Source organism: Lithobates pipiens, unplaced genomic scaffold, assembly GCF_037356315.1.
Source record: "Lithobates pipiens isolate NorthernLeopardFrog02 unplaced genomic scaffold, aLitPip1_a1.2 Scaffold_18, whole genome shotgun sequence".
Classification (NCBI taxonomy): Eukaryota; Metazoa; Chordata; class Amphibia; order Anura; family Ranidae; genus Lithobates; species Lithobates pipiens.
Window position 1 is genome coordinate 654,664,581 of NW_027507758.1, and position 27,713 is coordinate 654,692,293.

The window sequence follows — 27,713 nt, forward strand, 5'->3', positions numbered from 1 at the left end:
TGAAGAGGACTTTAAAGGGGGAGGGGTCTGAGCTGAAGAGGACTTTAAAGGGGGAGAGGTCTAACCTGAAGAGGATGGTCAAAGGGGAGGGGTCTGATCTGAGATCTGAAGAGGACTTTAAAGGGGGAGGGGTCTGATCTGAAGAGGACTTTAAAGGGGGAGGGGTCTGATCTGAAGAGGACTTTAAAGGGGGAGGGGTCTGATCTGAAGAGGACTTTAAAGGGGGAGGGGTCTGACCTGAAGAGGATGGTCAAAGGGGAGGGGTGTGATCTGAGATCTGAAGAGGACTTTAAAGGGGGAGGGGTCTGATCTGAAGAGGACTTTAAAGGGGGAGGAGTCTGAGCTCAGAACCAGACAGGACTATAAAGGGGTGTTATTGGAGAGCTGCGGGGGACTTTAACAGGGGAGGGGTCTAATCTGAGGACTGAAGGAATCTTTAGAGCTGATACAGATCTGATCTGAGAGCTGAAGATGACTTTAATGGGGGAGCGGTCTGAGCTGAATGGGACTTTAAAGGGGGGAGGGGTCTAATAATGTGAGGACTAAAGCAAACTTTAAAAGGATGGGGGGTATAATCTGAGAGCTGCAGGGGGCTTTAAATGTGGAGTGGTCTAATTTGGGAGCTGAAGAGGACTTTAAAGGAGGGAGTCTAATCTTTAAAGGGGAGGGGTCTGAGTTCAGAATGAAAGAGGACTATAAAGGGGTGTTATTGGAGAGCTCCAGGGGGCTTTAAATGGGGAGGGGTCTAATTTGGGAGCGGAATGAGACTTTAAGGAGATGGTGGGGTCTAATCTCAGAAGTGAAGGGGCCTTTGGAAGGGGGAGGGGTGTGATCTGTATTCTTCTCTGTATACACGTGGTCACCCGTCTCATACAATGTATTGATCTTTCCGCAGAGGCTCTGAGTTGTCACAGTCCAGTAGAATGTCCCCGGAAGTCACATTGAACCGCATCGTCCCCGCACTGTCCCCCTTCATATCCAGCGTGGTCCGACATGGGAAGGTGGGCCTGGACTCTACCAGCTGTCTGAGGATCACCGACCTGAAATCAGGGTAAGGAGGGGCAGACAGACGATTGGTGGGGGGGGGTGGAGCCCGTCTCACCTGTCTCTTGTATGTCATCATTGTCCCCAGAAATATGGAAGTGACCCCGGGGTCACATAGGAGGTCTTTCCAAATCAGCCAATACCTGGAAAGAAGAGACTGGATACTTGGAGAGGAACTAAACCCTCCTCTCCTTTACAGCCAAGGAAGCTGCCATCTTTGCCTCTGTTTGATCTGCGGTTGCCATGGTGCTGCACATGTGATCAGTTCCGACACCAGCCATTCGATGTCTTCACAGTTTGGTTGAGAGCACAAGAAACTGTGATGAGTATCATTCATGGCATGTCTTGAATGTAACTGTTTTGGGAAACTCCTTCAATACAGGGCATTCCCCTCCCCCTTCAATACAGGGCACTCCCCTCCCCCTTCAATACAGGGCACTCCCCCTCACCCTTCAATACAGGGCACTCCCCCTCACCCTTCAATACAGGGCACTCCCCTCCCCCTTCAATACAGGGCACTCCCCCTCACCCTTCAATACAGGGCACTCCCCCTCACCCTTCAATACAGGGCACTCCCCCTCACCCTTCAATGCAGGGCACCCCCCCTCCCCCTTCAATACAGGGCACCCCCCCTCCCCCTTCAATACAGGACACTCCCCCTCCCCCTTCAATACAGGGCACTCCCCCTCCCCCTTCAATACAGGGCACTCCCCCTCCCCCTTCAATACAGGGCACTCCCCCTCCCCCTTCAATACAGGGCACTCCCCCTCCCCCTTCAATACAGGGCACTCCCCCTCCCCCTTCAATACAGGGCACTCCCCCTCCCCCTTCAATACAGGGCACTCCCCCTCCCCCTTCAATACAGGGCATTCCCCTCCCCCTTCAATACAGGGCATTCCCCTCCCCCTTCAATACAGGGCATTCCCCTCCCCCTTCAATACAGGGCACTCCCCCTCCCCCTTCAATACAGGGCACTCCCCCTCCCCCTTCAATACAGGGCACTCCCCCTCCCCCTTCAATACAGGGCACTCCCCCTCCCCCTTCCTGCCCAGGACAATTTTCAGCTTTCAGCGCTCTCACGCTTTGAATGACAATTACGCGGTCATGTAACACTGTACACATATGACATTTTTATCAATTAGTTCACACAAATAGAACTTTCTTTTTAATCACCAATGGGTTTATATACTTTATAAACAAAAAAAGGCTGATAATTTCTTAGCTTCTGTTATAAAACGTTCTAAATAAGTAATTTTTTCTCCTTCACTGATGGGCACTGATAGGGCTGCACTGATAGGGCACTGATGGGGCTGCACTGATGGGCACTGATGGGGCTGCACTGATGGGCACTGATGGGGCTGCACTGATGGGCACTGATGGGGCTGCACTGATGGGCACTGATGGGGCTGCACTGATGGGCACTGATGGGGCTGCACTGATGGGCACTGATGGGGCTGCACTGATGGGCACTGATGGAGCTGCACTGATGGGCACTGATGGAGCTGCACTGATGGGCACTGATAGGGCTTCAAGCGGTTGTAAACCCTTTACAGTTGTACCGTGCCATTACTGGCGGCTCCCATGCACGGGAGTGACGTCATTGTGGCGTCAAGTAAACCCCCCCAGAGAGATGTCGGGTGCCGAAGCGCTGAAAGAGGACTGCTGCGGGGGTTTTGATCTCAGGTAAGTAATTCATAATGAGCTAGTATGCTATGCATACTAGCTCATTATGCCTTTGCCTTGCAGGTTTTTTTTTTTTTGGATTTTTTTTTTAAAAGGGTTTACAACCACTTTTACTGATAGGTGGCACTTATGGGTGTTGATAGGCTGCACTGATTGGCACTGATAGGGCTGCACTGATGGGTACTGATAATCACCAATGAGTTTATATACTTTATAAGCAAAAAAGACTGATAATTTCTTCTGAATAAGTAATTTTTCTCCTACACTGATGGGCACTGATGGGGCCTCACTGATTGGCACTGATGGGGCCTCACTGATTGGCACTGATGGGGCCTCACTGATTGGCACTGATGGGGCCTCACTGATTGGCACAGATGGGGCTGCACTGATTGGCACAGATGGGGCTGCACTGATGGGCACAGATGGGGCTTCACTGATGGGCACAGATGGGGCTTCACTGATGGGCACAGATGGGGCTTCACTGATGGGCACAGATGGGGCTGCACTGATGGGCACTAATAGGGCTGCACTAATTGGCACTGATCATCACCAATAGGTTTATAAACAAAAAAGCTGATAATTTCTTAGTTTCTGTTATAAAACTTTCTAAATAAGTATTTCTCTAATCGTACATCACAGGACACAGAGCCATAGTAATTACTATGTGGGTTATAGTCCACCTTCAGGTGAGGGACACTGGCACACCCTAAACAGGAAGTTGCCTCCCTACATAACCCCTCCCACTACTGGGAATCCTCAGTTTTTTCGCCAGTGTCTACGGTGTTGGTCACGAGTAAACATGTGCTGTGCTGAGCTCCACTGGAGCAATCCTTGCTGGGGGTAGCCATGCTGACCGGATCCATTCAAAGTGTCTTTTAGGCCGAATTGGATGGTACCCGGGCCTCGTGTCCGAAGAAATTAGGTTTTGCCTGTAAACGCTTCTCTTTTTAGAGAGCTGGACCCCGGGATCCAGTACTTTTGGTAGTAAGTTTTAAAGTTTTACTGGCAGAGGTGCTATTACAGGTCCAGGATTGTGGGTTCCCCCCGAGGGTCCCCAGCTCCTGAAGGTTTGTTAATGGAACCCACCATGAAGGGTGAAGATTGGGTTTGTTGGTTTTGCCACTGAAACCCCCGCGGCGGGAAAGGTAAGTGGAGTTTTTCTAAGAAATTTTTGAATTTTCTCATGAAATGTCTCCTTTGATTAGTAAATGTTGTCATGCCTATGCGTCACCACTGGGGGCTGTATGGAGAGCGTACCTTCTCATGCTTCCTCTTACACTGTGTTGGAGCAGCAGGCTTCTTTTTCTCTCCAGCCAGCAGCAGACCTCCGTTAAGTGTGTGGTGGGGGGGGGGGGGCTCTTTTCGCTTCTCCAGACACCCCCCACTTGTGCTGTATTCTCCCCCTCTTCACGAGGAAAAGCGTTGGGAGAAAGAACGAAAAAAAACAACAACATTCAGCACGCCGCTACTTGGCGGCTTCCAGGCGGTTTCCTCTCCATGTTTTTTACCCCTCACATGTCGGTTCTGTAGGATCGGAGGCCCGCGGGAAAACTCTGAGAGAGAGGAAGGCGAGGGGGCAGAGCTTAGCACGGCATTGGCGTCCTTCAAAGTGCAGCGCGGGTATGTTTTTTTAACCGGTTCGCGACCAGCGCACGCCGATGTACGTCGGCAGAATGGCACGGGCAGGCATATTGGCGTACAGGTACGTCCAATCTTTAATGCCACCCTGCCATCGCGAGCGCGCCTCCGGCGGCGCGCTCGTGTGCTGGTCGGGACCCCCGTGAGTCCGGTCGCAGGGACTCGATCGCCGCGGGCATACCCGCGATCGTCTCACGGGGCGGCTGAGCGAGGAAATGCTGTTGTAAACAGCATTTCCCCGTTCTGCCTAGCAACTAGTTACGCTGATCTCTGCTCCATGTGATTGGAGCAGAGATCAGTGTTCACTAAATTAAAGCCCAGCCCCCCCACAGTTAGTAACACGCCCCTAGGAACACTTCACTGCCAGTGTCATTTACACAGGAATCACTGCATTTTTATAGCACTGATTGCTGTATAAATGACAATGGTGCCAAAAATGTGTCAAAAATGTCCGATGTGTCCGCCATAATGTCGCAGTCACAATAAAAATCGCTGATCTCCGCCATTACTAGTAAAAAAAAAAAAATTATTAATAAAAATGCCATAAAACTATCCCCTATTTTGTAAACGCTATAACTTTTGCGCAAACCAATACCAAAAATATGTAAAAGAATACCTATCGGCCTAAACTGAGAGGAAAAAAATGTTTTTTTATATATTTTTGGGGGATATTTATTATAAGAAAAAGTAAAAAATAATGCATTTTTTTCAAAATAGTCGCTCTATTTTTGTTTATAGCGCAAAAAATAAAAACCGCAGGGGTGATCAAATACCTCCAAAAGAAATCTCTATTTGTGGGGGAAAAAAAAGGACGTCAATTTTGTTTGGGAGCCACGTCGCCACGACCGCACAATTGTCACTTAAAACGACGCAGTGCCGAATCGCAAAAAGTGGTCTGGTCTTTGACCAGCAAAATGGTCCGGGGCTGAAGTGGTTAAAGCACCATTATTACTGCTTAAGCTGGTGGAGGAACGCAAGAGCGTAGAGGGGCATGAAAGAGTTTTGGTGACACAAGCATTCTTTTTGACACATTTACTATTGCATCAGGCTGAGCATTGATAGCAGCGGCTGACTATTGCTCAAGCAGTGGATGTGATTTCTTCTGGTGGTACCTCTGCTTTGCGAGTCCGGCTATGGTCAGAAGGGGGGGGTTGAAACACTCCCAAAAAAAGGAACTAAAAGGGTCCCCTCAAGCTCTGAAAAACCTACTCTACAAATGGCCTGGGAAGGGGGTGGCTGGTCAGAGTGAGCATCAGGGCCATTAAACATTTGCAACTGTTTTCAACACTGCAGCCCCTGTTCTTTTTACTTCTTCCTCAGCCATGGTAGGTTTAAAAAAGTTAGCGACTTTAATCGCATCCCAGTGTGGTCAAGATGCGACAGGTTCTCTTCCATTTTCCTAGAACCCTCAGACCGAGGAAATAGGGGCAGGAGAAGACGATTCTCTCAGGGGACCTTGGCGAGGCTGATGACTCCTCCTTTGATGGTACAATTTCTTGCTGCACATTTATGTACCCTTAACTGAGTGTTTGGGTTTGCTAAAGCCTCCTCAAAGCTGTGCATGCCTTTCCTGACCATTCGTTGTTGGAAACGTTTTCTTGTGTCTGGAGGATCACCCAGATAAGCATTATTTTCCTTCTAAAGGTTTTTCACACTTTATCCTATGGTAGATAAAATTCACTAAGTGGGATATACCAGCCATTAACGCTACTATATCCTCCTTTGTGAGTAAGTTTGACTTGTCCAGCAGACAATATTCAAATACTTAGGAATCCAATGGATAAAAGGTTGGAATTCCTATTAAAAGCTTTTTTTTTTTTTCTCTGGCAGGTTGAGTGTGTCAGCCTGCTCTGACAGTAATTGGTTAATCGTTGAGAAACCAATTTAAACAGGTGTTCAAGGTTATCCTGCTCAGCAGGTCCAGGAGGCAGCGTTATGTTTGTAATAGTTGCTATGGCAGACTCTATCCTTTTAGGCCTTGCACCCTTCGCTAAGCGTCATGCAAGAAGCTCCTGGCTAGTCTTCCTTTTTGCGGTGAAACGGCTATCTGGGGATATTTTGGATGATATATCCAAAGAATTTCTAGTAAGAAAGATAACCCTTTTTGTCATTTAAATGAAGGAGTAAATGTATTTTTTTTTAAAGCTCCTTCTTCTATGCCAGGGGCATCAGCCTCTAGGCTTCCACCATCGGATTCAAAGGATAATCCTCAGGGTTAACCCCAGGAACAAAAGAGGTCTTAGGGAGGAAACCTACAAGGTACTGAAGCCTCCTTATGAGGAGGTACCTCCGCTTGCTCAATAAGGAGAATTTTTTTCTGCATTTCTCAGGGATCTGGCAAAAGAAGTGTCAAGACAAATGGGAGACTTCCTCAATAGCTCCAAACGTACAAACTGGAGTTCCAAGAGTTTCCGTCTCCTCATTTTCTCAGATCAAATGTTCCTAAGGATCCAGAGAAAAATAAATCTTTCTCTCAAGCATTGGACCATCTTTTGGTAATAAGTGTTTGTGATGGCCCCCATGTAAGAGCAGAGGTTGGTTAAATCCAAATGGACATTCTGGATCTCAAAAGATCTCAAATTAAATTCCTGAATATAATCTCTCTCTTTATTTTTTATTTTTTTGGATGAAGTCAATCCAATCTGTTATCTACATCCTACAAGGAGGAGAACTTCTGGCGTCAAAGAAGCACATCTCCATATGCCTATTAGTAATATCTTCTTTTAAAGTGGAACATCTTCATTTTCAGTGTGTAGCTCTGCTTTCCCATCTAGCTGCTTCACCTCGAGTACAAAGGTCCTGGCTCCTTTTCTAGCCAGATTGCAGGCCCAAGGTATAGCGATTATGGTTTACCTAGTCAATCTGTTCTTGTCAGACAAGTCGGAAGCCCGCTTAGACCAAAGTATGGTCACCACATTCGACTACCTGGAATATCTAGGTCAGATTCTCAACCTAGGAGGAATCTTCATTAAAACCATGAAGAAAATACTTGGATCTGATCATAGGTACACCAAGAAAAGAGTATTTGTACCCCAGGCTAAGATCAGCGCCATAAAGGAACTGATTTAGGTAGTCGAAGCAAGATGATTTTCTCCTATTCAACTTTGCGTGAGGTTGTCGGGGAAGATGGTGGCTTCGTCTTTATGCTCAGTCTCATTCTAGGCTTGAAACAAAGAGTTCAAGCTCTACATTCCCAATGTGTCTGACTCCAAAGCCTACGGCCACATCACCCTGATAGCGCCCAATCTCATCTGACCTTGGAGGCTAAGCAGAGTCGGGCCTGGTTATTACCCGAATGAAAGACCACTTGGAAATAGCAGGTGCTGTAGGCTGGGTGCGCCAGAGTCTCAGTTTATGGTTAACATCCAAAAAGTCTGCAAAGGAGAAAATCCTTCATTCAGTTACCTGGGAAATGGTAACAACATATGCCAACCTTTTTTTTTGTTTAGTTTGGGGACAGTTCTGAAAGAGGCAGCTGTCCAAGAGAAGTGGCCTAGATCAGAAATGGTCTTTCCCATTAACATTTTAGAAATTCAGGTAGAACACTTGGTCCTGAGGGACTGAATGTCCAGTTTACGGTATTGTCCTGCTAGGATTCAATCCGACAATGCTACAGCAATGGCCTATATGAATCACCAAGGGGGCACAAGAAGTTGTGCGGCCCGGAGAAAGGTGAATCTTATCCTATCTTGGGCAGAAAACAATGTACTTTGCCTATCGGCAGTTTTCATTCTGGGAATAGAAAATTGGCAGGCGGCCTACTTGAGTCACCAGCAGTTGTTCCCGGGAGAATGGTTCCTTTACCCCGATATCTTCCTGTCAATATGTCAAGGATGGGGGATCCCAGACATAGATCTGTTTGCGTCCAGGATCAACGAAAAAGATCAACCACTTTGTGTCAAGAACAAAGGATCCGCTAACATGTGGAATGGATGCCTTGCTATTCCCGTGGAATCGGTTCTCACTGATTTGTGCTTGCACTTCTATTCTGCCTGCGTCCACGACTTCTTCACAGGATCAAGCAGGAAGAGAAGTCGTTGATTCTTGTGACCCCCCCGGGGGGGTCCAGGAAATCTTGGTATGCAGAGATCGTAGAGATGGCAGTAGGGAACCCAAGGACCCTACCTTCAGGGCCAGACCTTCTCTCGCAAGGTCTGGAGTTCCATCCTACTTTACAAATGCTAAATTTAACGGTTTGGCTATTGAGGCCCAAACTCTGAACAAGCGTGGGCTGTCCGGTTTGGTAGTTTTCTGCCTTGGTTGATGTGCAGAGCCGGTGATGTGTCGAATACTGTCCCCCGTCGGATAGTGTCCGCCCTGTACTGCGCTTGCTCAGTATGGAGGACAAGGAGACGCCGAACGTCTCCGAAGATGAACGGCGCCTGCGCACTGAGTCCAGGTTCAAGCCCCACCATCCAAGTGGACATAGAGTTAGAATAAAAAATAGCCGAGCGAAGTGAGGCCCTGTTACTATGTGCCACTGTATGTCCACTTGGATGGCTGGGCTTGCACCTGGACTCAGTCCTTCTTGGGAGACTTTCAGCATCTCCTTGTCCTCCGTACTGTGCAAGCGCTGCGCCTGCGCAGTACGGGGCGGACACTATCCGATGGCCAGACACTTTTTGACAGAACACTGGCCTCCATGGTTATATATTATGGAGTCTGGGAAACCTATGTCTCCTGGTGTGAAACCAGGAGCTGCACCCCCAGGAAATAAGTCAAGGTAGAGTCCTTGACTTTTCTGCACTTAGGGTAAGAAATAAGGCTGACCTTGAGTGCTTTCTAAGGACAGGTCTCAGCCTTATATGTATTATTTCAACGACCACTTGCTTCACATTCTTTGGTCCATAACTTTATTCAGGGGGTAACGTGGCTTAATCTCCAGTTAAGTAACCCCCGAACTCTTTGGGACTTGCATTTCGTTTTGTCGGCATTACAAAACAGTCCTTTTTTTGGGCCGATACGACATATTCCATCTGTCCTTTTTTTTTTTTCTTTCAAAGATTTTTATTGATAACAAGCGAAAGACCGAACAGTCACTGTTACAAAAACGTTTTCACAGGGAAACCGTTTCTAGCAGAGTATTTGCGCAGAAAAAAGTGAGGACTATATGCAGAGATACAGGATATACATCTCATTAAAGCACAACGTAAAGTATAAACATATAAACAACAATGGTACTGTTAATGTGGGGGCATAGGCCCGATAGTTATAGTAAAATAATCAATAGGGGAGGTACTCTGCCCGGACAGACTGGGCAACAGTAATGGATACATAGTGCACAGCATAGACTTCATTACCAAAGGGACATATTGAATGGGAAGAAAAAGAAAGGAAATGGGGGAAAGAGAAAGGGGGAACCAAAAATAGAGATAAACGGTAAGAGTAGATAAGGATAGAAGAGAGTAGAGTAAGGAAGGAGAGGGTACTGGCCAGGTGGCTCATGTGCGCCATGAAGAAGTAGGGTCTACCTTTGACCTCCGTGGGTAAGGCTCAAGGCTCCAGAAGGTGTCTATCAAAGCCAGGAGGGAGATAATGGTCCGACCATGGGCGCAAAATTTTAAGATGTTGGGCAATCCTGTCCAATATTGTGGCTTCAATTTTACTATGTGTCATGGCCTGGGTAACTCTATTTTTAACTTCCAGGCTTTCGCTATTGTCTGCTTGGCAGCCGTGGTGAGTTGAAGGAGAAGGCGCAATTGTGCCTTAGTGTAGTCTTGTGGGGGGAGGTTGAGTAAGGCAAGGGAGGGGTCAGGGTCAAGGGGTACACTAAACAGGGTTGAGGCCATTTGGAATATTGTCGCCCAGAAGCGCTTCACCACTGGACACGTCCACCATATATGAAGGTGGGTGCCTCCAATACCACAACCTCGGAAGCAATCGGGAGAGTAAGATGGTAGGAATCTGGCGATCCTGGTCGGAACCAGGTACCACCTCATAATGACTTTATAACTGGCTTCTGATGCGACAACATTCTGTGAGGAGATCTTGGTTGTTGCCCATATCCTTGCCAATCGCCTATATCTAGGTCTATGGCTTGGTCCTTGGACCAAGCTGAGGCATACGATGGAAGTGAGGATGGGGGCGACGTGAGGTGTGCATAGAAGCTGGAAATTATACCTGGAGCGTGTGGGTCCGAGTCGCATACAATTTGGAATATAGACAGGTTGCCCAACTCTTTGTGGCCATCGGTCCTTTTTTTTGACAAGAAAACTTTATTCTGGTAGCCATATCTGCTGCAAGAAGAAGGGTATCAGTATTGGCTACTCTTTCCTGTAAAGAGCCATATCTTTATTGTTCACAAGGATAAGGTAGTATTGCGTCCTCATCCTAACTTTTTTTTTTTTTTACCAAAGGTAGTATCAGGTTTTTATCTAAACCAGGATATTGTTCTACCACCTTTTTTTTCCAGAACCCTGTCCTTTGGAAGAAAAATCACTAAATTTTTCTGATGTGGTGAGAGCAGTCAATGTCTACTTAAAGGCGATTGCTCAGATTCGGGAAAAGGATGTTTTTGTTCGTGTTGCTTGAAGGTCCTAAAAGAGGACAGACAGCATTGAAATCTACTATTCTAAATAGATTTGACAAGTAATCATTCAAGCTTATGGCTTAAAGAGGTGGATTCCACCCTCTCTAATCAAAACACACTCCACCAGGGCTGTTAGTGCTTCTTGGACGGTGCATCATCAGGCCTCCGTGGCTCAAATCTGCGAAACCGCAACTTGGTCTTCAGTCCAACCATTTACCAGATTCTATCAAATAAATGTAAAAGGTCATGAGGATATCGCCTTTTGGGTGCAGTGTACTGCAGGCTGCAGTATAAGCCCTCTAGTCTCTTAGTTCCCTACTTTGGTTGTGTCTCCCTCCCGTCAGTTGGCATTGCTATGGGACATCCCACATAGTAACTGCTATGGCTCTGTGTCTCGTGATGTACGATAAGAAAATAGGATTTTTATAACGGCTTACCTGTAAAATCTTTTTCTTTGACGTACATCACGGGACACAGAGGTCCCCCCTTGTTTGGTATACACGTGTATTGCTTTGCTACAAAATTGAGGTGCTCCCACCAGTGGGAGGGGTTATATAGGGAGTGGACATTTTATCTTAGGGTGTGCCAGTGTCTATCACCTGAAGGTGGCCTACAACCCACATAGTAACTACTATGGCTCTGTGTCCCGTGATGTACGATAAGAAAATAGGATTTTTATAACAGCTTACCTGTAAAATCCTTTTCTTTGAAGTACATCAGGGAACACAGAGGTCCCCCCTTCTTTGGTATACAAGTGTATTGCTTTGCTACAAAACTGAAGTGCTCCCACCAGTGGGAGGGGTTATATAGGGAGTGGACATTTTATCTTAGGGCGTGCCAGTGTCCATCACCTGAAGGTGACCTACAACCCACATAGTAACTACTATGGCTCTGTGTCCCCTGATGTACATCAAAGAAAAGGATTTTACAGGTTAGCTGTTTTAAAAATCCTATTTTTTTTAACCACTAGCCGACCAGCGCATGACGATGTACGTGGGCATAATGGCACAGCTGGGCAAATGGGCGTACAGGTACGTCCCCTTTAAATCACGGCATTGTGGGCACGCGGGTCCCGCGGACTGGATGTCCTCTGGAGGCCCGCGATCGTGTCACGGAGTGGAAGAACAGGGAGATGCCTTTTCCCATTCTGCCTAGTGATATGACCGGGATCTACCACTCCCTGTCATCAGGAGCAGTGATCTCTGTCATGTCAGTGGAAGTCCACCCCCCCCCCACAGTTAGAATCACTTACTAGGACACACTTAACCCCCTTGATCGCCCCCTAGTGTTTAACCCCTTCCCTGCCAGTGTCATTTACACAGTAATCGGTGCATTTTTATAGCACTGATCGCTGTATAAGTGACAGTGGTCCCAAAATGGTGTAAAAAAGTGTCCGATGTGTCCGCTGCAATGTCGCAGTCACAATAAAAATTGCAGATCCCCTCAATTACTAATAAAAAAGAAAGAAAAATAAAAATGCCATAAAACTATCCCCTATTTCGTAGACGCTATAACGTTTGTGCAAACCAATCAATATACACTTATTGAGTTGTTTTTTTTTTTTTACCACAAATATGTAGAATACGTACCGGCCTAAACTGAGGAAGAAAATTATTTATTTTTTGGGGGGATATTTATTATAGCAAAAAGTAAAAAATGTTTCTTTTTTTTTTCCAATATTGTCACTTCTACTGTATCGCAAAAAGTGCTCTGGTCGGGGGGGGGGGTTAAACCAGAGTTTTTTTGTCAGTTTATGGGGTAAATGAAGTTCAGGCAGTTGTAGTTTTCTCTTTAGAAGTGAGTTTGCTGAGTTGTTGAGTTGAAGAGGTTTGTTTATGTGTTTCAGATGCACCTCTCTGACCCCGGGTCCCAGCTGCGATCGCTTCAAACTTCACATACCTTATGCCGGTGAGACTCTGAAATGTAAGTACCCCCAGTGCTCCGTACAATGGAAGTGCATTAGGAGGAGTACCCCCCCCCCCCCCCCAGTGCTCCGTACAATGGAAGTGCATTAGGAGGAGTACCCCCCATGCTCCGTACAATGGAGGCGCATTAGGAGCGGCTCTGATGTTGCGTCCTCCATGCACTCTGAGTTGTGCTCTTCATTTCCTGAAAGTAAACTGAAGAACACGTTTGGTAATCAATAAACCGTCTGCCTACCTGGCCCAGCAGTTCGGTGATGTTTGAACCGTGCGGCAGAAAATCTCACAAATGGTATTAGATTTCACCTACCAAAGGCCTTGTTTTTGGGACTCCGGTTTATTTTCAGGACCAAGCTGACAATTGCAGACCAGAGGATCTGATCCAAAGTCAGCCTCACCCAAGTCATGGCAGTCAGCATGGCTACAGAGCACTGGCGGCGCCGGCATCATATCCACTTGCCGACCGCCTAACTGGGAATTTACGGCATGTTTCTACAGTAGAATGCCGGAGTTATGGCTGCAGCTAGATCAGGGGTTGACAAATTTGCTTGGAATCTAGGAGCCAGCTAAAAAAGTTAGGAGCCAGGTCCGTGACGGCGATCTGGACCTGTCCCTGGCCTGACATGGAGACGAGTGAGGAGAAGATAGCCCCCAGCCCCCCACCTGTCTCCAAGTCATTGCCCATAGCTCTTAGAGGGACATTTTTAAATTGCATTTTAGTGTAAATATGAGATGTGAGGTCTCTCTGACCCCAGATCTCATATATAAAAGAGGACCTGTCATGCTTTTTTCTATTACAAGGGATTTTTACATTCCTTGTAATAGGAATAAAAGTGACACACATTTTTTTTTTAAAAGAACAGTGAAAAAAATAAAAGTTAAAATAAGAAAAAAAAATGTTTTAAATGCGCCCTGTCTCGCCAAGCTTGCGTGCAGATGCGAACGCATATATGAAAGCGGTGTTTAAACCACACATGTGAGGTATCGCTGCGATCGGTAGAGTAAGAGCAATAATTCTAGCCCCAGACCTCCTCTGTAACTCAAAACGTGCAACCTATAGAATTTTTTAAACGTCGCCTATGGAGATTTTAAAGGGTAAAAGTTTGTCGCCATTCCATGAGCGGGCGCAATTTTGAAGCGTGACATGTTGGGTATCGATTTACTCGGCGTAACATTATCTTTCACAATATATAAAAAAAAAAAATTGGGCTAACTTTACTGTTGTCTTTTTTTTTTTTTATTAAATAAAAAAATTTTCCCCAAAAAAAGTGCGCTTGTAAGTCCGCTGTGCAAATACGGTGTGACAGACAGTATTGCAACGACCACCATTTTACTCTCTAGGGTGTTAGAATGAATAATAAAAAATAAAAAAAATTATATATATATATATATATAATTTTTTTTTTTTTGTTTAGGGGTTCTAAGTAAAGGGATGGAGAAAGACTGGCAGGCAATCCCATTAGCATTGTTGGTTGTAATTCCAACGGCCACCACAAGAGGGCGCCAGATTCTAGAAGGAACCATAGGATCACAGAAGGCCTCAAAGCCGGGGGCTCAATTACCGGCCGCCTGCGGCGCGGCCCGACGCGATCGCGCGGGGGGGGGGGGGGTCCACGGAGACGGGATACCCCCAGCTATGCTGCCCCAGGCGCAAGGTCGCTGATTCTAGTCGCCAATGCGACCTGGCGACCGGGTTTTGTCGAGCACTGAGCTAGATGCCATAAACTCTATTAAAATATTTTGCATGCAATTCTCTTTCTGCTAAAAGCGATCCGAGCAGCTTATTCAGCTGCTGGATCACTTTTATAAGAGGAGGAAGAAGTCGCAGCCCCTAAGCCCCTGCCCTGCTGCTTTACAGTGGTTCTCGGGCTTACCGGGGTCATTGGCAAGCCTGAGAACAGATCCGGCGGTTGTGGCAGACCATAGAGATAAGCAGAGGGAAAAAAGTGAATGCTTACGGTGGTCACACCCACATATGTAAAAGGTGTGTGCACCACACATGTGAGGTATCGCCGTGAATGTCAGAGTGCCAATTCTAGCACTAGATTTCCTATAACTCCAAACTGGTAACCTGTGTAAATGTTTTAAAGCGTCCCCTGGGGTGGCCAAGACCATACAGCGGTATAACAGAACAGGCCTCGCCATGGTCCACCAAAGAAGTTGAGGTCACGTGCTCAGTGTCATATCCAGAGGTTGTCTTTGGGAAATAGACGTATGAGTGCTGCCAGCATTGCTGCAGAGGTTGTAGGGGTGGGGGGGGGGGTCAGCCTGTCAGTGCTCAGACCATATGCCGCACACTGCATCAAATTGGTCTGCATGGCTGTCGTTCCAGAAGGAAGCCTCTTCTAAAGATGATGTACAAGAAAGACCACAAACAGTTTGCTGAAGACAAGCAGACTAAGGAGATGGATTACTGGAACCATGTCCTGTGGTCTGATGAGACCAAGATAAAGGTATTTGGTGTCAGATGGTGACAAGCGTGTGTGGGGGCAACCAGGTGAGGAGGACAAAGACAAGTGTGTCTTGTCTACAGTCAAGCATGGTGGTGGGGGTGTCATGGTCTGGGGCTGCATGAGTGCTGCCGGCACTGGGGGGCTACAGATCATTGAGGGAACCATGAAAGCCAACATGTACTGTGACATACTGAAGCAGAGCATGATCCCCTCCCTTCAGAGACTGGACCGCAGGGCAGTATTCCAACATAAGGACCCCAAACACACCTCCAAGATGACAACTGCCTTGCTAAAGAAGCTGAGGGTGAAGGTGATGGACTGGCCAAGCATGTCTCCAGACCTAAACCCTATTGATCATCTGTGGGACATCCTCAAACGGAAGGTGGAGGAGCGCAAGGTCTCCAACATCCACCGGCTCTGTGATGTCATCATGGGGGAGGGGAAGAGGACTCCAGTGACAACCTGTGAAGCTCTAGTGACCTCCATGCCCAATAGGGTGAAGGCAGTGCTGGAAAATGATGGTGGCCACACAAAATATTGACACTTTGGGCCCAATTTGTAGATTTTCACTTAGGGCTGTACTGACGTTTGTTGCCAGCGGTTTAGACATTAATGGCTGTGTGTTGAGTTATTTTGAGGGGACAGGAAATTTACACTGTTATACAAGCTGTACACTCACTACTTTACATTGTAGACAAGTGTCATTTCTTCAGTGTTGTCACATGAAAAGAGAGAAGAAAAGATTTACACAAATGTGACTGAGGGGTGTACTTTTGCGAGATATTGTGTGTGTATATGTATATATATATGTATATATGTATATGTATGTGTGTGTGTGTATATATATATATATATATATATATATATATATATATATATATACACACAGGGGGGGAGGGTCCATAGATAGAGATAGTCAGCGTGGAACATATTCCATAGGGTAATATTAAGGACATTAGTGGTAGGGTAACCAAAGCACATAAACCCAAGGTAAGTATAGTAGCAAGTCCTAGTTGCAATCTCGGAACACCCAAGAGGATAGTATGTGACCGGTCAAAATATATTAATGCATTTAAGTGTTTGTTCACCAATGCCAGAAGTCTCCTAAGCAAAATAGGCGAGTTGGAAGCTCTGGTGCATCAGGAGAGCTATGATGTAATCGGTATTGCTGAAACTTGGCTTCATTCCTCACATGACTGGGCTATTAATATTCCTGGCTGTGCACTCTTTTGGAAAGACAGGGTAAGAAGGAAAGGTGGAGGGGTCTGTCTGTATGTGAGAAATGATCTCAAAGCGAGTCTGATAGAAGACCTGGTGGATGGAGAGTGTGATGAGTCTGAGGCATTATGGGTAGAACTGCATACAGATGCGCGTAGTTCAAAGTTAATCATTGGAGTTTGTTATAGACCACCCAATGTTAATGAGGAGGTGGAGACTCGGCTCCTTGCACAGATATAAAGGGCGGCAAGGGCTGGGACAGTGATAATAATGGGGGATTTTAACTACCCAGAAATTGACTGGGGTATTGGCACTGCTGGGACAGTTAAAGGGCAAAAATGTATAAATCTATTACAGGACAATTTTATGGTCCAGTTTATTGAGGCCCCAACTAGGAATGAAGCTCTGTTGGACCTGGTAATCTCAAACCATGCAGAGCTTATTACTAATGTTCAGATAAAGGAACACCTGGGTAGCAGTGACCATAACATGATTTCATTTGATATTAGCTGTAAGCAAAAATCACATACGGGAAACATAAAAACACTTAATTTCAAGAGAGCAAATTTTCCAAGGATGAGGGCTGCTCTCCAGGACTTAGACTGGCAGAGAATATTGGCATCAATGGGCACAGAACAGAAATGGGAATTCTTCAAAAAGACTGTTTGTGATCTCACTGCAAAGTATATTCCCATGGGCAATACGTTTAAAAGGCTAAAAATAAAACCTACGTGGCTCACGGCCAAAGTTTAAAAAAGCTATAAACTATAAGAAAAGAGCTTTTAAAAAAAATATAAAAATGAAGGAACACACAATGGGGGTGGTAGTGACACAGCCCCAAATCCACAATGGCTCAAAAGTGATCTGGTCCAGAAATATTTAGACAGAATAAAGGTGGATAAAGCACCTGGACCTGATGGCACCCACCCACGGATCCGAAAATAATTGAGCTCTGTAGTTTCAAAGCCATTGTATCTAATTAGGGACTCATTAATGACAGGAATAGTACCACTGGATTGGCGCAGGGCCAATGTGGTGCCTATATTTAAAAAGGGAACAAAGTCTTTACCGAGTAACTATAGACCCGTTAGTTTAACTTCTGTAGTTGGGAAGATACTGGTAGAGATTAATAAAAGACCACATAGATGAGTTCTTGCAGGAAAAAATTATTTTAAGCAATAGACAGCATGGATTCATGAAAGACAGAAGGTGTCAGACAAACCTGATTTCCTTTTATGAGGAGGTAAGTAAAACCTTGGACAGAGGGGTGGCTGTGGATGTGGAATACTTGGACAGAGGGGTGGTTGTGGATGTGATCTACTTGGACAGAGGGGTGGATGTGGACGTGGTATACTTGGACAGAGGGGTGACTGTGGACGTGGTATACTTGGACAGAGGGGTGACTGTGGACGTGGTATACTTGGAAAGAGGGATGGCTGTGGATGTGGTATACTTGGACAGAGGGGTGGCGGTGGACGTGGTATACTTGAACAGAGGGGTGGATGTGGACGTGGTATACTTGAACAGAGGGGTGGATGTGGACGTGGTATACTTGAACAGAGGGGTGGATGTGGACGTGGTATACTTGGACAGAGGGGTGGCGATGGATGTGGTATACTTGGACAGGCGGGTGGATATGGATGGGGTATACTTGGACAGAGGGTTGGTGGTGGACGTGGTATACTTGGACAGAGGGGTGGCGGTGGACGTGGTATACTTGGACAGAGGGGTGGCGGTGGACGTGGTGTACTTGGACAGAGGGGTGGCTGTGGACGTGGTATACTTGGACAGAGGGGTGGCGGTGGACGTGGTGTACTTGGACAGAGGGGTGGCGGTGGACGTGGTATACTTGGACAGAGGGGTGGCGGTGGACGTGGTGTACTTGGACAGAGGGGTGGCTGTGGACGTGGTATACTTGGATTTTGCAAAAGCGTTGGATACAGTTCCGCACACACGGCTCATGTGTAAGGTAAAGTCTACAGGTTTGGAAATATCAGTTTGTAAATGGATAGAAAACTGGATAAAAGACAGAATTCAGAGAGTCGTGGTTAATGATTCTTACTCTGAATGGTCTGAGGTTATCAGTGGTGTACCCCAAGGTTCAGTGCTGGGATCCTTACTTTTTAATATCTTTATAAATGATATTGGGTCTGGGATCAAAAGTAACATTTCCGTCTTTGCAGATGACACCGAGCTATACACTGCAATAACGTCCTTACAGGATGTCACCAATTCTCCAATTTACATGCCGACCTCAATGCTCTATCTAATTGGGCGACTATGTGGTAGATGAGGTTTAATGTAGATAAATGTAAAGTTCTGCACTTGGGGCCTAAGAATATGCTTCATACATACTAGGGGGAGTACAACTGGGGGGATCCATGGTGTAGAAGGATCTGGGGAATCCATGGTGAAGAAGGATCTGGGGGGGTCCATAGTGGAGAAGGATCTCGGGGATCCATAGTGGAGAAGGATCTCGGGGATCCATGGTGGAGAAGGATCTGGGGGGATCTATGGTGGAGAAGGATCTGGGGGGGATCCATGGTGGAGAAGGATCTGGGGGGGATCCATAGTGGAGAAGGATCTGGGGGGATCCATGGTGGAGAAGGATCTGGGGGTGATCCATGGTGAAGGATCTGGGGGTGATCCATGGTGGAGAAGAATCTGGGGGTGATCCATGGTGGAGAAGGATCTGGGGGGGATCCATGGTGGAGAAGGATCTGGGGGGGATCCATGGTGGAGAAGGATCTCGGGGATCCATGGTGGAGAAGGATCTCGGGGATCCATGGTGGAGAAGGATCTGGGGGGATCTATGGTGGAGAAGGATCTGGGGGGATCCATGGTGGAGAAGGATCTGGGGGGGATCCATGGTGGAGAAGGATCTGGGGGGATCCATGGTGGAGAAGGATCTGGGGGTGATCCATGGTGGAGAAGGATCTGGGGGTGATCCATGGTGGAGAAGGATCTGGGGGTGATCCATGGTGGAGAAGGATCTGGGGGGGATCCATGGTGGAGAAGGATCTGGGGGGATCCATGGTGGAGAAGGATCTGGGGGGATCCATGGTGGAGAAGGATCTGGGGGGATCCATGGTGGAGAAGGATCTGGGGGGATCCATGGTGGAGAAGGATCTGGGGAGGATCCATGGTGGAGAAGGATCTGGGGAGGATCCATGGTGGAGAAGGATCTGGGGAGGATCCATGGTGGAGAAGGATCTGGGGGGATCCATGGGGGAGAAGGATCTGGGGAGGATCCATGGTGGAGAAGGATCTGGGGAGGATCCATGGTGGAGAAGGATCTGGGGGGGATCCATGGTGGAGAAGGATCTGGGGGGGATCCATGGTGGAGAAGGATCTGGGGGGGATCCATGGTGGAGAAGGATCTGGGGGGGATCCATGGTGGAGAAGGATCTGGGGGGGGGGATCCATGGTGGAGAAGGATCTGGGGGGGGGGGATCCATGGTGGAGAAGGATCTGGGGAGGATCCATGGTGGAGAAGGATCTGGGGAGGATCCATGGTGGAGAAGGATCTGGGGGGGATCCATGGTGGAGAAGGATCTGGGGGGGATCCATGGTGGAGAAGGATCTGGGGGGGATCCATGGTGGAGAAGGATCTGGGCAGGATCCATGGTGGAGAAGGATCTGGGGAGGATCCATGGTGGAGAAGGATCTGGGGAGGATCCATGGTGGAGAAGGATCTGGGGGGGGGATCCATGGTGGAGAAGGATCTGGGGGGGGATCCATGGTGGAGAAGGATCTGGGGGATCCATGGTGGAGTGTCGGGTGTCCAACTGGCGGCCCTCCAGCTGTTGTGAATCCACAAGTGCCGTGAGGCATTGCAAGGCTGACAGTTACAAGCATGACTCCCCTAGGCAGAGACATGATGGGACTTGTAGTTCGGCAATAGCCGGAGGGCCGCCAGTTTGACACCCCCTGCTCTAGAGTGTCTGCTAAAAAAATAATATATATAATGTTTGGGGGTTCTAAGTGATGTTCTAGCAAAAAAATACAGATCTTTACTTGTAACAAAAAGTGCCAGAAAAAGGTCTTCATATAGATATAATGTGTTTGTTGTGGGGAGACAGTTGAGTGCAGTAAATGGGGCTCATCCTCTGTGCGGGGGATGGTGGGGTTCATCCTCTGTGCCGGGGGTGGTGGGGGATGGGAGTGATGGGGTTCATCCTCTGTGTGATAGAGGTGATGGGGCTCCTCCTCTGTGCGGGGCATGATGGATGTGGTGGAGGATGGGGTTGATGGGGTTCATCCTCTGTGCAGGGGATGGAGGATGGGGTTGATGGGGTTCATCCTCTGTGTGGGGGATGGTGGGTGTGGTGGAGGATGGGGTTGATGGGGTTCATCCTCTGTGCAGGGGATGGAGGATGGGGTTGATGGGGTTCATCCTCTGTGTGGGGGATAGTGGGTGTGGTGGAGGATGGGGTTGATGGGGTTCATCCTCTGTGTGGGGTATGGTGGGTGTGGTGAGGGGTGGGGGTTATGAGGTTCATCCTCTGTGCGGGGGGGTGGGTGATGGCATGGTGATGGTTTATGATGGATGTGGTGGGGGATGAGGATGATGGGGCTCACCCTCTGTGTAGGGGGATGGTGGGTGTGGTGGGGGATTGGTTTGATTGGGTTCATCCTCTGGGTGGGGGGGATGGGGAGTGATGGGGTTCATCCTCTGTGTGGGGGGATGAGGGGTGATGGAGTTCATCCTCTGTGTGGGGGGTGGGGGGTCAATGGGGTTCATCCTCTGTGTGGTGGGGGATGGTGGGTGTGGTGGGGAATGGGGTTCATCCTCTGTGTGGGGGATGATGGGTGTGGGGGGTGATGGGGTACATCCTCTGTGCGGAGGGGGGTGAGGGTGATGGGGCTCATCCTCTGTGGGGAGGGATGGGGATGATGTGGTTCATCCTCTGTGGGGGATGGTGGGTGTGGTGGGGGATGGGATTCATCCTCTGTGTGGGGGGGTGGGGTGGGTGAGGGGTGATGGGGTTCATCCTCTGTGTGGGGGATGGTGGGTGTGGTGGGGGATGGGGTTCATCCTCTGTGTGTGGGGGGGGTGGGGATGAGGGTGATGGGGCTCATCCTCTGTGTGGGGGATGGTGGGTGTGGTGGGGGATGGGGTTCATCCTCTGTGTGTGGGGGGGGTGGGGATGAGGGTGATGGGGCTCATCCTCTGTGTGGGGGATGGGGGGGGGGTGATGGGGTTCATTCCCTGTGTGGGGGATGGGGGTAATATTTGGAAGATACCATTTCTCATCAGAATTGGGGTACATCTTGGTCTGCCTTGTGCGGAGAGTCGCCTCCTCCGTCAGTCGCACGGACTAAACTTAGCGCAGCTCAGAATAGTGATAATGAACAGTCGCGTAATAACCGTGTTATTAACCAGCTGTGCTTCCCGGAGCGCCGCTTTCTCCGCATTCCATGGAACTGCGATAGGCGCCATTTAGAGTGTCATTCTGTACAGCTGCACGTAGACCTCTTACTTAAAGGGGAACTCCAATTTCTTGCGAAATTTTTTTTAGCAAATACAAAAAATGAAATAAATTTATATATTATATACAATTGCTACACAAGTCATATTGTAATTGAATGTTAATAACGACCTTTCCCTTCCAATCTGCAGCTGCTGTAATTTTCTGTAAAATGTAATGTGGCCACCTGGAGGCGCTCTGTACACAGATGGTATACAGAACCCTGCCCCCCTCAAAAGCACCCCCCCCCCCTCCCAGAAGTGTCATTTCCTGCTTGTGTGATTGGCTCACTGTTTTTCTCAGAAGTCTGTACTAGATACAAGTCAGATTTTGGGTATCCCCCTGAAACAAAAATTTATTTTCTGGCAAGATACTTCCATTGTGAAAATCACATCTAAGGGGATGCAGACCCTGCCACTTTCCCCATTAGAGCCCTACAGATGCAGCAACTGCTTGATCATTAGGGTGGCACTGATACCTATAATAGTACGAGTATTTGCACAAGTGCCGGTACTTGTGCAATCGATACTTTCAGGCTCAGTTCTTTGAGCTGGCAGCGGGTCTCCCCTGCTGACAGCTGAAGTGATAAAGAAGTCCGGTAATTGGAGCTGTCAAAAAAAAAAAAAAAGCAGCTGACAAAGTTTATTGACAACATTGCTCAGCCTCTGAAACACTAAAATAAAAAGAAACATTGTTTCTTTTTGTATCTTTCTGTTTCTTCATCTGCAGATCAAAGGGATGAACAAATGTTCCTCTGTTTAACCCCTTATTAACCCTTCATTTACTATAATCAGCCCTAATTAACTCCCTATTCTCCTCCATTTCATTATTTCCCTGCTTTTTTTTTTTTTCACCTCTATTCTATTCGCCCCTCTAATCCCTCCTGTATTGAATTGTATTGTAACTACTGTTTGCCCTGATGTTGTAAAGCACTGCGCAAACTGTTGGCGCTATATAAATCCTGTATAATAATAATAATTATTATTTTAAAAATGATAAACAATTAAAACTTTTTTTCTTTGTTTTGTTAGTGAATATTTTTACACATATATATTAACATATATTTACACGTTTCACATTGAAAAAGCGCAAAATAAAAAAAACTATTTATTTCATTTGTAAATAACTTTTCAATGCTTTTTACCATTGCTGGCAGCTGAAGTGAGAACATTGGCATCGGTAATTGGCATCGGTAATTGGCATCCGCGAGTACTTATCACTGCTCATATTCCTTGTAAAAAAATTTTTTTATGGGTGCATCCCTATTGAGAATTATAAAGTCACTCCCATTCAGATTCACTTTTCACATGGACACAGAGAAACAAACAGCTATTTCTAATTAATAACAAAAGGAACCTGCAACATGTTTTTTACAATTCCTCCAATGTACATAAATTACCCAGAGGGGGAGGGGTTTATTCCCTGCAATGTCTCCGGGTCTTCTCCGTCTTCTCGCAACGTGTTCTCTCCTCTCCGGGTCTTTTCCCTCTTCTCGCAACGTGTTCTCTCCTCTCTGGGTCTTCTCCCTCTTCTGGCGACGTGTTCTCTCTTCTCTGGGTCTTCTCCCTCTTCTGGCGACCTGTTCTCTCCTCTCCGGGTCTTCTCCCTCTTCTGGTGACGTGTTCTCTCCTCCCCGGGTCTTTTCCCTCTTCTCGCAACGTGTTCTCTCCTCTCTGGGTCTTCTCCCTCTTCTGGCGACGTGTTCTCTCTTCTCCGGGTCTTCTCCCTCTTCTGGCGACCTGTTCTCTCCTCTCCGGGTCTTCTCCCTCTTCTGGCGACGTGTTCTTTCCTCTCCGGGTCTTCTCCCTCTTCTGGTGACGTGTTCTCTCTTCTCTGGGTCTTCTCCCTCTTCTGGCGACGTGTTCTCTCTTCTCTGGGTCTTCTCCCTCTTCTGGCGACGTGTTCTCTCTTCTCTGGGTCTTCTCCCTCTTCTGGCGACGTGTTCTCTCTTCTCTGGGTCTTCTCCCTCTTCTGGCGACGTGTTCTCTCTTCTCTGGGTCTTCTCCCTCTTCTGGCGACGTGTTCTCTCTTCTCTGGGTCTTCTCCCTCTTCTGGTGATGTGTTCTCTCTTCTCTGGGTCTTCTCCCTCTTCTGGCGACGTGTTCTCTCCTCTCCGGGTCTTCTTCCTCTTCTCGCAACGTGTTCTCTCCTCTCCGGGTCTTTTCCCTCTTCTCGCAACGTGTTCTCTCCTCTCCGGGTCTTTTCCCTCTTCTCGCAACGTGTTCTCTCCTCTCTGGGTCTTCTCCCTCTTCTGGCAACGTGCTCTCTCTTCTCTGGGTCTTCTCCCTCTTCTGGCGACCTGTTCTCTCTTCTCCGGGTCTTCTTCCTCTTCTGGATGACCTGTTCTCTCCTCTCTGGGTCTTCTCCCTCTTCTGGTGACGTGTTCTCTCCTCTCCGGGGTCTTCTCCCTCTTCTGACGACGTGTTCTCTCTCTGGGTCTTCTCCCTCTTCTGGGCGACGTGTTCTCTCTTCTCCGGGTCTTCTCCCTCTTCTGGCGACGTGTTCTCTCTTCTCCGGGTCTTCTCCCTCTTCTGGTGACGTGTTCTCTCTTCTCTGGGTCTTCTCCCTCTTCTGGCGATGTGTTCTCTCTTCTCTGGGTCTTCTCCCTCTTCTGGATGACCTGTTCTCTCCTCTCTGGGTCTTCTCCCTCTTCTGGTGACGTGTTCTCTCTTCTCCGGGTCTTCTCCCTCTTCTGGCGACATGTTCTCTCCTCTCCGGGGTCTTCTCCCTCTTCTGGTGACGTGTTCTCTTTTCTCCGGGTCTTCTCCCTCTTCTGGATGACCTGTTCTCTCCTCTCTGGGTCTTCTCCCTCTTCTGGTGACGTGTTCTCTCCTCTCCGGGGTCTTCTCCCTCTTCTGGCGACGTGTTCTCTCTTCTCCGGGTCTTCTCCCTCTTCTGGATGACCTGTTCTCTCCTCTCCGGGTCTTCTCCCTCTTCTGGGTGATGTGTTCTCTCCTCTCCGGGTCTTCTCCCTCTTCTGGCGACGTGTTCTCTCTTCTCCGGGTCTTCTCCCTCTTCTGGTGACGTGTTCTCTCTTCTCCGGGTCTTCTCCCTCTTCTGGTGACGTGTTCTCTCTTCTCCGGGTCTTCTCCCTCTTCTGGGTGATGTGTTCTCTCCTCTCCAGGTCTTCTCCCTCTTCTGGGTGATGTGTTCTCTCCTCTCCAGGTCTTCTCCCTCTTCTGGCGACGTGTTCTCTCCTCTCCGGGTCTTCTCCCTCTTCTGGTGACGTGTTCTCTCTTCTCCGGGTCTTCTCCCTCTTCTGGCGACGTGTTCTCTCTTCTCTGGGTCTTCTCCCTCTTCTGGCGACGTGTTCTCTCTTCTCCCTCTTCTGGCGACGTGTTCTCTCTTCTCTGGGTCTTCTCCCTCTTCTGGTGACGTGTTCTCTCTTCTCCGGGTCTTCTCCCTCTTCTGGTGACGTGTTCTCTCTTCTCCGGGTCTTCTCCCTCTTCTGGTGACGTGTTCTCTCTTCTCCGGGTCTTCTCCCTCTTCTGGCGACTTGTTCTCTCTTCTCCCTCTTCTGGGCGATGTGTTCTCTCTTCTCTGGGTCTTCTCCCTCTTCTGGCGACGTGTTCTCTCTTCTCCGGGTCTTCTCCCTCTTCTGGCGACGTGTTCTCTCTTCTCCGGGTCTTCTCCCTCTTCTGGCGACGTGTTCTCTCTTCTCCGGGTCTTCTCCCTCTTCTGGCGACTTGTTCTCTCTTCTCCCTCTTCTGGGCGATGTGTTCTCTCTTCTCTGGGTCTTCTCCCTCTTCTGGCGACGTGTTCTCTCCTCTCCGGGTCTTCTCCCTCTTCTGGCGACGTGTTCTCTCCTCTCCGGGTCTTCTCCCTCTTCTGGCGACGTGTTCTCTCTTCTCCGGGTCTTCTCCCTCTTCTGGTGATGTGTTCTCTCCTCTCCGGGTCTTCTCCCTCTTCTGGTGACGTGTTCTCTCCTCTCCGGGTCTTCTCCCCCTTCTGGCGACGTGTTCTCTCTTCTCCGGGTCTTCTCCCTCTTCTGGCGACGTGTTCTCTCCTCTCCGGGTCTTCTCCCTCTTCTGGCGACGTGTTCTCTCCTCTCCGGGTCTTCTCCCTCTTCTGGTGACGTGTTCTCTCCTCTCCGGGTCTTCTCCCTCTTCTGGTGATGTGTTCTCTCCTCTCCGGGTCTTCTCCCACTTCTGGCGACGTGTTCTCTCACCGAACCCCCCGGGGGAGGGGGGGGGGGAGAACCTGTATATTCCTCACATCGAACCCCCCTTGGGGGACCTGTGAGAATCACATTTGTTTTGTGAAATGGAAGTAGAGATGTGAGATCGGTTCGGTGTCTAAAAAGTGATGCAAGAAAGACCACTTACTGACCAACGCATGCATAACAAAAATAAAAAATATTTTTTTTTTTGCTATTCAGCGCGGTAATTGCGCGGTCATGCAACACTGTACCCAAATGACATTTATAAAAAAAATAATCCACACAAATAAAGCTTGTGGTATTTGATCACCACTTTTTTTTTTTTTTTCCAATATAAATGAAAAAGATTAAAAATTTTGAAAAAAAAACCCAATAATTTAATTTTATTATCTGCTGTAAAAAATAAAAAATAAATTTAATTTCTTTATAAATTTTAGCCAATATGTATTCTACTACATATCTTTGATAGAAAAAAAAAATCCTAATAAGTATTAATTGATTGGTTTGTGTGAAAGTTATAGCATCTAAAAACTATGGGATATATTCTGGAATTGATTTTTTTTTATAACAATAATGGCGGCAACCAGCAATTTCTAGCAGGACTGGGATGTTGTGGCGGACAGTCTGACACTGACTGGGTGGCCTCTGACGTCACCAGTGACACTAATGCAGTGACTTGAATTTTAATATATTTTTTTTAAATTAAAATAATTACAGAGCCGTCATCCATATACGGGAATAGAAGGGACAGTGTACATCATACAGCGTGTGTTTAGTATCACTTGCATTTGATAAATGGCGGCGTAAATACCGTGTATTCAACAACCACCGTTTTATTCTCCAGGGCCTCTGCCCTAAAGTTTGTGACTTCCAAATAATTTTCTAGAAATAAAAAAAAAAATTAAAATGGAGACTTTTTAACATATATTTGAAAATTTTTAAAATTGTTGCGGAAAACAAATGGTGGAAAAGAGCTGCAAAAAGGTTAAAGGAGGGCCATAGTGACAAATATTGTATTGCGGGGTTATAGGGGGGGTAATACCGCTATTTATAGTGTTCTGTATATCCATCATATATGTCATTTGCACTGGGCTATTTTGCTCAGAGAATAGGTGCAGGAACCCCCACTTTCTGATAACCCCTTGACTCCGCCCCTACCCGCCTCTGAGCACCGCACCTTGTCTCCGCCCCCTACCCACCTCTGAGCACCACCCCTTTGTTCCATCCCTACCCACCTCTTGAGCACTGCTCTTTGGTTCCACCCCTACCAACCTCTGAGCACCGCCCCTTGGTTCCACCCCTACCCACCTCTGATCACCGCCCCTTATTTCCACCCCTACCAACCTCTGAGAATTGCCCCTTAGTTCCACCCCTACCAACCTCTGAGCACCGCCCCTTGGTTCCATCCCTACCCACCTCTGAGCACTGCCCCTTGGTTCCATCCCTACCCACCTCTGAGCACTGCCCCTTGGTTCCATCCCTACCCACCTCTGAGCACTGCCCCTTGGTTCCATCCCTACCCACCTCCGAGCACCGCCCCTTGGTTCCATCCCCTACCCACATCCAAGCACCGCCCCTTGGTTCCATCCCCTACCC

General features: G+C 47.8%; 1 protein-coding gene and 1 pseudogene across 4 annotated transcripts in view; both read left to right on the forward strand.

Annotated features, from left to right (window-relative positions):
* Positions 1–27,713, forward strand: part of BABAM2 (BRISC and BRCA1 A complex member 2) — a 344,474-nt gene that overhangs the window by 1,023 nt on the left and 315,738 nt on the right. For all 4 annotated transcript variants that reach the window (XM_077489430.1, XM_077489427.1, XM_077489429.1 and 1 more), the window contains exons 2-3: positions 896–1,051; positions 12,741–12,817. In XM_077489430.1, coding sequence (XP_077345556.1) covers positions 924–1,051; positions 12,741–12,817 — 205 coding nt within the window. In that variant the 5' untranslated portion in view covers positions 896–923. The remainder of the gene's footprint in view (positions 1–895; positions 1,052–12,740; positions 12,818–27,713) is intronic.
* On the forward strand, positions 7,579–7,697 carry LOC143990880 (5S ribosomal RNA; annotated as a pseudogene).